The sequence below is a fragment of the Leucoraja erinacea genome, chromosome 8 (genome assembly GCF_028641065.1).
Source record: "Leucoraja erinacea ecotype New England chromosome 8, Leri_hhj_1, whole genome shotgun sequence".
NCBI classification, from domain to species: domain Eukaryota; kingdom Metazoa; phylum Chordata; class Chondrichthyes; order Rajiformes; family Rajidae; genus Leucoraja; species Leucoraja erinaceus.
Window position 1 is genome coordinate 41,538,835 of NC_073384.1, and position 12,020 is coordinate 41,550,854.

Genomic DNA, 12,020 nt, shown 5'->3' on the forward strand with positions numbered 1-12,020 from the left:
CAACGTTTTAACAGCAAAGCCCCTTCGGCCTGATTGCAAGCCGAGTTGCTACTTCCTAATCCGGTGTAGTGCAGGAAAGGCCGCACAGCGTGTGCGTCCTTGTCTGCTTTTGGTTCGGGGGAGGGTTATTTGGCTTAATTGCACTCACCATCCTTTTACTGATTGCAACAACAGTGGCCAGGAGCGAGTTTTTGGGAAATAGCTGACAGCCCTGTGTTATTCGGAGTTTGCTGTGGACGCACTGGAGGTTTCGGACAAAGCGGAACATGGTGCAACGGAGGAGGAGGAGGAACTCGGGGCATCGTTGGATAGGCCGCCAGAGGGAGTTGTGGTGGAACGAGACCAAACTCGTTGCAACCACTTTTCGCTTTACCATTGGGAGTTTCGTGCTACTAAATATCTGTTAAAAAAAGCCTTAAGATTTCACATGTTTGACTTTAACCGTTTTTTTTTGCATCTGAATTTTGAATATGTTGTTAAGATGATGAAACCCGAACTTTGATGCATTGCCTAACCTTACTATTGACAAAGTTCCAAAGCAAAGTTCACATTGCTTACGTGTTGATAACATCCAGAAATTGAGTTATTTTGATACGAGATGTGCAGAAGGAGTTTTGACCAAAGATCTTTGGTTTTGACCCCTCCGCAATGTCACACATACACATTTACACACAAAAACACGCATAGCCCAATACCGGTAATCATAAAGTTTTAAATAAAACATGCAGGTACTGCAACCCTGACATTTAAAAAAAACAGAAATGTTGGAAAAACTTGGTAGGTCAGGCAACACTTTATATATTTATACCAAAGATAGACAAATCGTGCTGGAGAACTTTTTTTTCTCCGGGGATGCTGCCTGAACCGCTGAGTTACTCCAACACTTTGTTGTCCATATTTGCATCAACAGTTCTTTGTTTCTATCTCACAAGTTTAACTTTATTCACTTTCGCCAAATCAAAGGGAGAACGAGAGTTAACCGGACGTCGTTTTGTCTTTGTTTAATTCCAATTCAAGCCCCTTTTCTAATATCTAATTGCATTAATGCAGTTTCCTGTTCAAATGTTTCATCACCTTTGCTATCAATTCACAGTCTCTTCCTAATAGGGTGATTTCACGAAAGGTCACTGGAGCGTAGATCCGCACCCACGTGACCGATAATTTGAAGTGGAGTACATGCTATACTTCCGGTACATGTTAGTGAATGGGAAAACACGCACTTTCACACCAGTTAAAAACATCAAAAACCGCCAGATAACATTTTGCATGTTAAAACGGTCAACGACCTTTCGTGAAATCGCCCTATATCGACCACACCTCCTAACACCCTGTTTCCTCTAGTCTCAGCACATTCCATCTCCACATTTTCAGGCTCCATTGCATCTGTTCTAATGGTGATACACATTTTTTTGCACCAGTGTTTCGGAGAAGTCTCCCAACTCGTTTCTCCTCCAAAGGTTCTCTTACACGCCTGCTTGACTTTTGTGTACCTGTCCAGTAAGGCTATGGGTTCCCTTTATCCTCGCCCACCAGTTCACCAACTTTCACGGGACAGTAGATCAGATTCCATAATTTTAACCATCTTCAATATGAGATGCCATTACAATTATTTCCCATTCTTTCGGCAGTGCAAAGGTATCATTCCCCCCTACAAACCTATAGGGGGGTTGCACCAAAGGTCACTGGGTTATAGGGCTCGACGCACGGAGCCGCTAAATCCAACTGGAAGACATCCGTCACTTCCGGTATATGTTATTAATGCTAGAAACGTGTACTTTCCTACCTGTTAAAAAATGCCAAAATGTTGAATTTTTGCGCTGAAAAAAATTGTGGGAGTCGGGGTAAGTGTGAGAGACATGTACCCAACTTCAGTATTCCAAAAGTGAAGCAAAATGAAGGTATAGAGAAGCGAGAACTGAAGGGACAACAGCAGCTAAAGTGCTTGGTAAACATTGAAAATATTGGGAATTATCGCGTTTGCTCACTGCATTTCATCAAGTAAGGCATTATTTGTGTTTTTTCTTGATTCCTTTGGTATCTAAAAATTCTCAGAAGTGATAAATCTGCCTGTAAATTTTTCTTCAGATGCGTTTTAATTTTGTATGTAAAAACCCATGAGAACCATGGGCGATTAAAAAAAAATTACAGCCAGATTTATCACTTCTGAAACTTTTTAGATGCCAAAGGAATCAAGAAAAACACAAATAATGCCTTACCGTTGATGAAATGCAGTGAGCAAATGTTCCCTAATGTTCGCCAAGCACTCTGGCTGGTGTTGTCCCTTCTGCTCTCGCTTCTATCTACCGTCATTTCTCCTCACTTTTGGAATTCTGAAGTAGGCTAAATGTCTCACACGCTTATCCCGATTTCCATAATTATTTACAGCGCAAAAATTGACAATTTCAGCGGGTTTTACGTGCACGCTACGCTGGAAACAATGGTAAGTGCTTACCTGCAGTTCATCGCGTGTAATCCATTTGGAGTAGCGTAGCAACAGTACAGGTCATGGGTTGTGACCCGACTGCTGTGAAACCTCCCTATTCCAAAATTCCCGTTTTATTAATTTGTCATGTTAATTTATGAGTAAATTAAGGACTACATCTAGCCTTAACATCACGAAGGGAGAGATATTCCACACCACTCTCCACTTTTTATAAACAAACTTTAGATTTTAGAGATAGATCGTGGCGCCGACCAGCGGCCACCCTCCTACACAAGAATCATGCTATACACCAGGGATTATTTATCACTTTTACTGAAGCCAATTAACCTATAAATCTTTGAAATGCAGCAGGAAACCGGAGCACCCAGAGAAAACCCTCGCGGTCACATAGAGAACGTGCACACTCCGCACAGACAACACCTGTCGTCAGGATCGCCGGCGCTGTTAGGCAGCAACTCTACTGCGACGTCACCCTATAAGGGTGGTTAGAATTTTTCTCCATGGCAGAGGTGTACAAGACCAGATGGCATAAATTTTAAGTTGAGGGGTAAGAGATTTAATGGAGGTCTCAGGAAGAATATTTTCACCTAGAGAATGGGTGCAATCTGGAATGCACTGCATGTAAAAGGGTGGAGTTAGTTATCTTGCAACATTAAAGAAGCATGCCAATGAGAAACATTTAAGAACCACGTGGGGCAGCCACTTAAATCACCAAGGTATTGTAGGTTTGAACCAAGGCTGGTAATTGGGATTGGCATGGATGGAACTTGATGGGTTTCATAAACATGGTGAGCGAAAGGGCCTGTTTCTGTGATTTGTGACACTGTAACTTCACATCCGCAGAGAACAATTTATCAAAATCCAAATAAAGTTTTTCTTTTCGTAGTAAGGAATTTCAAATGTTGGTTTATACTGACGATTAGTCACAAAATTCTTGAGTAACTCAACGGGTCAGGCAGCATCTCCAGAGAAAAGGAACAGGTGATGTTGCTGGTCGGGACCCTTCCTCTGACTGAGAGGTAGAGAAGGCCAGAACATATCATCACTTCTTTGTTCAGTTTATTTTCTAGAGTTCAAAACTCTATGTGAACGTTTATTTTCCACCCTCAGTTATCTAGTTCTTGGTCATTGCTGTTTTGAATCAAATGTCAGCTCATTTGTCCACTTCCACAAATATTCACAGACCTGAGCGCGAACGGGTTTAGTTTCGTGTAGAGATACAGAGCGGGACCAGGCTCTTCGGCTCACCGAGTCCACAACGACCCCGCACACCAACACTATCCTACACACACTATGGACAATTTACAATTTTTATCAAGCCGATTAGTCAACGGACTTATAGGAATTTGGAGTGTGGGATGCAACCGGAGCAAACACACGAGGAGAACGTACAGTATAGAACAGGGGGACTCTGGTTGTGTGTGTGTAGGCTGCAACTCCACTGCTGCGCCGCGCAGGGCAATTTTGTCAGATTTCCAAAGTTCACGTTTAGTTTGCTGCGCTGGAAGGGATAAGGTAAGCCAAGCACAAGCACAAGACCTGACGCTAGGAACTGAGAGTTTCATACCATGCTGCATTTCTTGTCTATGACCGCCAGCTGGTGCCCTCCAAGCCAAAGTTGGGGAAGTTAACTTTTATGGAGTGAAAGAACGACTGGTTGTCAATGGTTCAGAGAGGTCTCCGTAATTTATATGAAGTCAGTGGGTACGTTGTGCTTTCTGGAAGATGTCATCTGGATCCAGTCTCCAACACTACGAAAATGAAGGGACAAAGAAAGTCGCGATTGTTGGAGCTGGCTTGGTAAGGTTCTGATACTTTAAAAAGAATCCAGTTGGTCACAACCATATAACAAAATTCGAGGCACGGACCCCGGGCTCGAATTGTGCTGTATTGAAAGTGACGCAGTGGTGTTTCAGAGGAGAGTGACATTTGCAATTCAAGTACTATTAATGTGAGAAAAGTAAATGTAAAACATCACTGAAGTCTTAAAGCTCCTCATTTAAGATATAAAAGGCACGAGAAACTGCAGATGCTGGAATATTGACAAAAACACAAAGTGCCGTAGTAACTCAGCGGGTCAGGCAGCATCTCTGCAGAACATGGACAGGTAACATCTCGGGTTGAAACTGTTTGGACTCCAGTCAGTCTGAAGAAGCGTTCCATCCCGAAATGTCATTTGTTCATTCGCTCCACAGACACTGCCTAACCTACAGGAGTTCCTCCAGCACCTCGTGTTAAGAGATTAGAGATTTGTTGTTATTGTAAACCAGTACCCTGAATCGCTTATCCATTGAGGTTTTTGAAAGAATTAGTAACTTTAAAAAAAAAGTGAATTTAGTAATCATTACTCAACAGCCACTGATATCAATCAAACGGTGACAATTTCATCAGGAATGGAATTTGAATCTACTTTTGAAATAATCTCGTCAATGTCAGTGATTTTCACATAATCATTGGAACTTGATTTAATTTATCATCACTTAGCTGAAGTGATGTTCCTTTGGAATTATTGGAGTCATAATACTGCAAATACTGGAGATCTGAAACAAAATAACAGGCAATGCTGGAAAGATTCAGCAAATCAGACAGCATCTGCAGGGTTAATGTTTCAGTCTTCCTAAGAACTCAGAAAGATGGGACGGCAACAAAAAAAAATGAAACGTGAAACTCTGCTCCTTTCCCCACTTTCGTACACTCATCACCCATCCTTGAGTTGCTCATTTTCCTTTTATTCCCCTCTTTCCCCATCTCATCCACTTCCACTCACCCCTCCCTCCGGCTTTACATTTCCCTCTACCTCGCCTCCTCTGACACATTTTTGCCTCCTTTTCACATCGAGCCTTTGTCATTTACTCCACCCATCCACTAATCAAACTCCCCTCACCAGTATCCACCTCTCACTTGCCAGGCTTTGTCCTGCCCCCATCTCCCTTTTCTACCTCTCTCCCGGTCCCATCATGATTAGTCTGAAGAAAGGTCGCGGCCTGAAACATTGTCTGTCATTCCCTCCACATTTGCTACCTGACCCACTGAGCTCCTCCAGCACTTTGTTTTGCTTACAGAAGAGAGGAAGCAAGTTAGTTTTAGGGGGCAGAGAGGGCGAGGATGGAACAAATAGGACTAAGTGTATATCTCTGCTATGTGAGGGAGGTAGGCATGTCAGGCAGTTCTGCATTTCACAACCTTTACTTTGTTTTGCTTATGTTCCCTCTCTCAAATTGCCCTAATTTCACTGTTTTTCATAAGTTCATAAATCATAGGCGTAGAATGAGGCCATTCAGTCCATCGAGTCTACTCTATCATTCATTCATATTTGATTTATTTTTCCCTCTCAACCCCATTCTTATGCCTTCTCCCCACAACCCTTGACACCCTTACTATCAAGAATCTGCCAATCTCCACCTTAAAAATACCCAATGCCTTGGCCTCCACAGCCATCTGTGGTAAATGAATTCCACAGACTTACCACCCTCTGACTAAAGAAATTCCTCCTCATCTCCTTTCCAAGGGTATTTCCTTTTTATTCTGAGGCTGTGCCCCCTGGTCCTAGACTCTCTCACTAGTGGAAACATCCTCTCCACATCAAATTTATCCAGGCTTTTCACTATATGGTAAGTTTCAATGAGGTCTCCTCTCATCCTTGTGAACTCCAGTGAGTAGAGGCTTGGTGCAATCTGGTGGGATGGTGGGAAGTTTGGTCTGGGTGGTGGACTGGGCTACATCCACAACTCCCCTCTCCCCTCTCCCCTCCCCCCTCTCTCCCCTCTCCCCTCTCCCCTCTCCCTCTCCCTCTCCCCTCTCCCCTCTTCCCTCTCCCCTCCCTCTCCCCTCTCCCCTCTCCCCTCTCCCTCTCTCTCTCCTCTCCCCCCCCTCCCCCCCCTCCCCTCCCTGGGTGAAACAAACTAATATATATTGTTCCCCAGGTCGGTGCTTTAAATGCATGTTTCTTTGCAAAGCGAGGCTTCCAGGTGGAGGTTTACGAGGCACGGAAAAGGTATATTCATATTTTGTTCTCGTACATCGAGATCGTTTCAAATTTGTTGTGTTGTCTTACTTATGGTTGTCATCAGAGGTATCCACCTATTATTCAGTTGTTAAATAAACTAAATAGTCACATTAAAGGTATACCAAATGCTGGAATAACTCAGCAGAACAGGCAGCATCTCTGGAGAGAAGGAATGAGTGACGTTTCGGGTCGAGACCCTTCTTCAGACCAGCATCTGCAGTTCTTTCCTACACACGTAGTCACATTACCACACAGCCCAACAGAGCCGAACATAAGTGATAGGAGCAGCATTAGGCCATTCAGCCTATCAAGTCTACTCTGCCATTCAATCATGGCTGATCTATCTCTCCCCCCTAACCCCATTCTTCCGCCTTCTTCCCATAACCTCTGACACCAGTTTCTTCCCATAACCTCTGAAGCCCATCAGGTTTAGGTTTATTCATGTCAGGTGTACCGAAATCCAGTGAAAAGCTTTTGTATGCAATACAATCAGATGAGATAACACTGTACATGGATACAATCATATCAAACTCCAGTACAATGGCAGAGCAAAGGGGAAAATACAGAACATATCTCTCAGCATTGCAGCGCACCAGTTCCACAGACAAAGTTCAATGCCCAAAATGGGGTGGAGATGAATTGAACAGTGACTTAATTCAATGATGAAGATTGCCCAAGTAAAATAAAAGAAGGCTACTTGGTCTGAAGCGACGAAACGCCAACTTTAAACACCGGCTACTGGAATACTGCTGCATTCAAACTTACTGACGTTCAGAGAATTTTGTGGGGTGGGAGATTGCAACCTTCATGTGGTCCACCCTGTTTCGACAAATGCAATCAACCCGGCATGCACAATCAAATAAGATCAAATAGAACAAGTTGGCCTACACCTTTAGGCTGTACATGCCTTACACAAGAAGAAGATAGAATTTGGCAATGCAAAATAAGGTTGTTCAGTTCAAGATACCTGTACCATCTCTTTGGAAAAGCTGCATAATTAGTTTAACTCTTCTGGCTTTGCTAGATTTCCCATTTCAATTGTACACTAAATTCCTGAAAGTTGTTCTTGATTCATACAACACCCTTTCAGACAGTGATTTTCAGAGTATTTCTTGAGGATCGTGCAAATTACTAATGTAACTAAATCAATAGTGAGATCATTATTTCCAAACACTTCCTTTTCCCTTTCTGACAGATATTCGAACTGCTAAAGATGTACGAGGAAGAAGTATCAATCTTGCCTTGTCGTACAGAGGCCGGCAAGCTCTCAAAGCCGTTGGAATGGAAGACCAGGTGTGGTGAATCTCCCTATTTTCCCATTACTTTATTGGAATTCAATGATACTTTAATGCCACATGTACATAGGTGCAGTGAAATTTGTTGATTTGTATACAGTACACAAAGTATGCAAAGAGTCGTCACATATAGGGGGGTGACTAAGTTACAAATGTATTTGTTATAGTCTTTCTTTGTTCTCGACAAACCCCACGTCCAGTCCCTCTTTGTTCTTGGCGGGACTCGCGCGGCCTGTCTTCGGCCAATCTCCGGCACAATGAATTACACCTGAGCACATTTTATTCTCTATATCAAGTGGAGGATTAATTGCCTGTAGGTATACAGTCTGTGAAACCAAAATTAATTTCATGGATTCTCATAGTGTTAAAGTGCAGTTTCAAGCTGATGAATTCCATGTTAGGAATTAAACCAAAACGAGCTCCGAGTTCAGTGGGTTCGAGCACAGTTCTTCTAAACCAGGGGTCGTGAGTTCAAATCTCCCTGGAGCCTACTTTTATTTTGCCTTCAGGATGGCAGAGTGGTGCACAGATGGGTAGAGCTGCCAGAGCTCTGAGTTCGATCCTGACCTCGGGTGCGGTCTGAGCAGAGTTTGTATGGTCTCCCTGTGACCGTTTGGGGTTCCTCTGGGTACTCTGGTTTCCTCCCACATCCCAGAGGTTTGCTGGTTAATTGGCCTCTGTAAATTGTCCCCAAGTGTACAGGGAAAGGATGCAAAAGTGAGATAGCATAGGACTGGTGAATAGGTGATCAATGGTCAGCATGGACTCGCTGGGTCGAAGGGCCTGTTTCCATGCTGTATCTCTGTAAACACTAACTTCTACATTTGTTCGCATCCGGCAGCTGTTTGCATTGCAGGGCCGAGCTGACGTATGTATTGCAGTAAGCTGGGTGAAGGGTAGCATGACCTACAAAAACATTCTTGATGCAAATATCAGTTAGATGCCAATATTGGTTCAAAACAAATATCCAACAATTAAATGCAAATATCTAGATTTTTGGCTGTCATGGATCTTAATTGTAATATGTAATTTGACCACAATCTAGGTTGATGTGTTCAACATAAATGTTACTGGTGAAAAACATAAGGCCGTAAGTGATAGGAACAGAATTAGACCATTTGGCCCACCTAGTCTGCCATTCAATCATGGCTGATTTATCTCTCCCTCCTAACCACGTTCTCCTGCCTTTTTCCCATAACCCCTGACACCCATCCTAATCAAGAATCTGTCTCTTTTCGCAGTGTTGGAAACATTCCAATTAGGAGAAAACTTAATTTCATGGGTGAAGCTGTTATAAACTAATCCGACAGCCAGAACACTGACAAATCAAATGCTTTCACCTAAATTTCACTTATCCAGGGGTAACAGACAAGGATGCGCCCTTTCACCAATGTTATTTGCTTAACAGACATAGAACCTCTTGCTGAGAGTATTAGGTCACATTTGGACATTCATGGATATAATACTAAATATACCATTGATAAGATTTTGTTATATGCAGATGATGTACTTTTATACATTACTAATTCCCAAGTTAGTATCCCAAATGTACTAAACATTATAGAACAATTTGGTGCTTTTTCAGGTTATAGAATAAATTGGAATAAAAGTGAAATTATGCCAATAAAAGCTCAAGACCCTTCTCAACTCCAAAAATTTCCTTTCGGAATTGTTACCGAAAAGTTTATATATCTCGGAATCTACATGACTAGAAAACACTCCTCTCTATTTAAAGCAAGCTTTCTACCATTAATTACTAAACTATATGCCTACATTCAATTTTGGAAAACACTTCCCAACTCCCATATAGGTAGAGTAAATGCCATAAAGATGATCTTCCTTCCGCAACTCCTTTATTTATTCCAATCAATACCGATATATCTCCCTAAAAGTTTAAAAAAAAAAATTGATTCTACTATCACTAATTTTATTTGGGACTACAAAACCCTAATAGATACACAAAAGACACTTGTGCAGAGCCAAAGAAAATGGAGGATTAGCTCTTCCTAACTTTCTTTTTTACTACTGGGCAACTAACATTAAAACCATAATCTTCTGGTTGGACGATACATGTCAACAGGTAAATTGGTTAAAAATGGAGAGGGAAGATTGTTTGCCTTTTAACATAGGCTCGATTCTCCTATCTCCAATACATTTGAATGTCAACGTATGAGCAAAATCCGATAATACACTGTACTCTACGTATCTGGAAACAGTTGAAATTAAGTCTTTAACTGAGAAACTTGTCTCTCCTGCCTATTGCAAACAATCCCTCGTTTAAACCATCTACTTTAGATCGGGTGTTTGTTCAATGGAAAAACCTGGGCATTAATGCCGTGGGAGACCTCTATAAGAAGACGACTCGCTTCTTTTCAAGAACTACAGGAAAAATACCACTTGAATGCAAACAATCTTTTTAGATACTTTCAAATCCGAGATTATGTGAAAACATACACACAAGATTGTCCTTTTATGGGTCCAGATATATTAGACGAGGAAAGCGGGGGGGACGATAGTGGGGCATATCTCCGTCTTTTTTTTTTGTCTCCCACTTCTTCGGCAGTTCAGGGGTCTTTTCTTCTCTCTTTTTTGTATTTTTCTTCTTTCTCTTCATTCTCTCCTTTTTACTGTGTTTTTTTCCCGATTCACTTATCAGTTTATAAAATGTTAAAAATGAAGCTGTACGAAAATTGTTTAATTGTTATGCCGATTGCTTTATTCTTGTACAATTGCTTCTAATAAAATAAACATATTAAAAAAAAGAATCTATCTACCTCTGCCTTAAAGATATCAATTGACTTGGCCTCCACGGCCTTCTGAAATTCCCCCTCATCTCCTTTTCTACAGGAGCGTCATTTAATTCTGAGACTATGCCCCCTAGTCCTAGACTCTCCCACTAGTGAAAACATCCTCTCCACATCCACTCTATCCAAGCTTTTCACTATTTGGTAAGTCTAAATGAGGTCACTCCTCATCCTTCAAACTCCATCAAGTACAGGCCCCATGCCATCAAACATCAAAATGAATTATTGGTTTCCACAACAAGGGACCCCAACATTCTACGGCAGATCCACACATTCAATAAATAGTTCCTCGTCTACCTGGACTCTATTATTTTATTTTACATCTAATACATAAAAGTGTGTGGTATTGTAGATTGCGAAGATGGTTATCAAAAATTGCAGCAGGATCTTGATTGGTTGGATAGGAGGGCTGAAGAATGGTTGATGGAGTTGAATACAGAGAAGTGTGAAATGTTGCAGTTTGGGAAGTCAAACCAGGGTGGGACCTACACAGTGAATAGCAGGATTCTGGGGACTGTTTTAAAGAAGAGGGATCTAGGAGTGCAGGTACATTGTTCCTTGCAAGTGGCACAACGGGTAGATAGGGTGGTCAAGAAGGGTTTCGGCACTTGGGCCATCATCAGTCACAGGGGCGGAAAACCCGGGGGGGCCAGGGGGGACAGGGGGGACACGTCCCCCCTCTGTTTTGAGAGGTGGGGGACATCCCCAACCAATGTTTTTGTAATCCGGATTTTAAAACCCGGTGAAATCTCCGCTTTCCGCGAGACAGTGGGGGTGGGACTGCTGATCGAGGGTGCCGATTGGACGAGAGAGACGTCGGTCAGCAGGCAATGGAGGCGGGACATGATGATTCAGTGCGATCATTGGAGGAGGGAGGAGTAGGGGGGGGGGGTGGGACTGAGGATAGAGTGCGATGATTGGAGGAGGGAGACGTGCCAAAACGTGGCACAGACCTGCGCCTCATCCTCAGCCAGGATCGATCCCGGCCGGGTCTCCGCCGCTGTCCCGTCCCCACCCACGGGTGGCCAGAGAGGTTGGGAGTCAGATGCGAGCTGTACCCCCAGGCCCACAGCCAGCGCAGAGAAGCAGCGCTAAACCCAACTCAACTCTGCCTGTCCCGCCAGGTTAACCTGCCTGGGTTTGCGGGAAATATGGCCCAGGTTTGCAGCCAGCGCGGAGAAGCAGCGCCGGTGTCCCGTCAGTCCAGGCAGGGCTGTAGGTTAACCCGGCGAGACAGGCAGAGTTGAGCTGCATTTAGCGCTGGATTGAGCCTCCGAAGCCTCGCGCACGTGTGTGTGAGTGTGTGCAAGCGTGCGTGGCCGTCAAAAAATTGTGTCCCCCCTGTCCCCCGGTCCCCTCCATATTTTGATAGCGATTTCCGTACCTGATCAGTCAGAGTAGTTAGTGTAGAAGTTAGGAGGTCATGTTAGTTATAAAAGGCATTGGTGAGGCCACATCTGGGATATTTTGTT

The 12,020-nt window shown here is 43.2% G+C and overlaps 2 protein-coding genes across 3 annotated transcripts in view; one reads left to right on the plus strand and one right to left on the minus strand.

The window, feature by feature from the left end:
• The window catches only part of fh (fumarate hydratase), a 36,963-nt gene extending 36,650 nt beyond the window's left edge, over nucleotides 1-313 (minus strand). The window contains exon 1 of the mRNA XM_055639567.1: nucleotides 149-313. Within this exon, the coding sequence (XP_055495542.1) occupies nucleotides 149-268 (120 nt within the window). The 5' untranslated portion in view covers nucleotides 269-313. The remainder of the gene's footprint in view (nucleotides 1-148) is intronic.
• A 3,534-nt stretch (nucleotides 314-3,847) lies between these two features.
• Nucleotides 3,848-12,020, plus strand: part of LOC129699613 (kynurenine 3-monooxygenase-like) — a 28,915-nt gene continuing 20,742 nt past the window's right edge. The window contains exons 1-3 of one of the 2 annotated variants that reach the window (XM_055639570.1): nucleotides 3,848-4,243; nucleotides 6,367-6,434; nucleotides 7,643-7,742. In XM_055639570.1, coding sequence (XP_055495545.1) covers nucleotides 4,169-4,243; nucleotides 6,367-6,434; nucleotides 7,643-7,742 — 243 coding nt within the window. In that variant the 5' untranslated portion in view covers nucleotides 3,848-4,168. The remainder of the gene's footprint in view (nucleotides 4,244-6,366; nucleotides 6,435-7,642; nucleotides 7,743-12,020) is intronic. The other variant, XM_055639571.1, reaches the window with a different exon arrangement.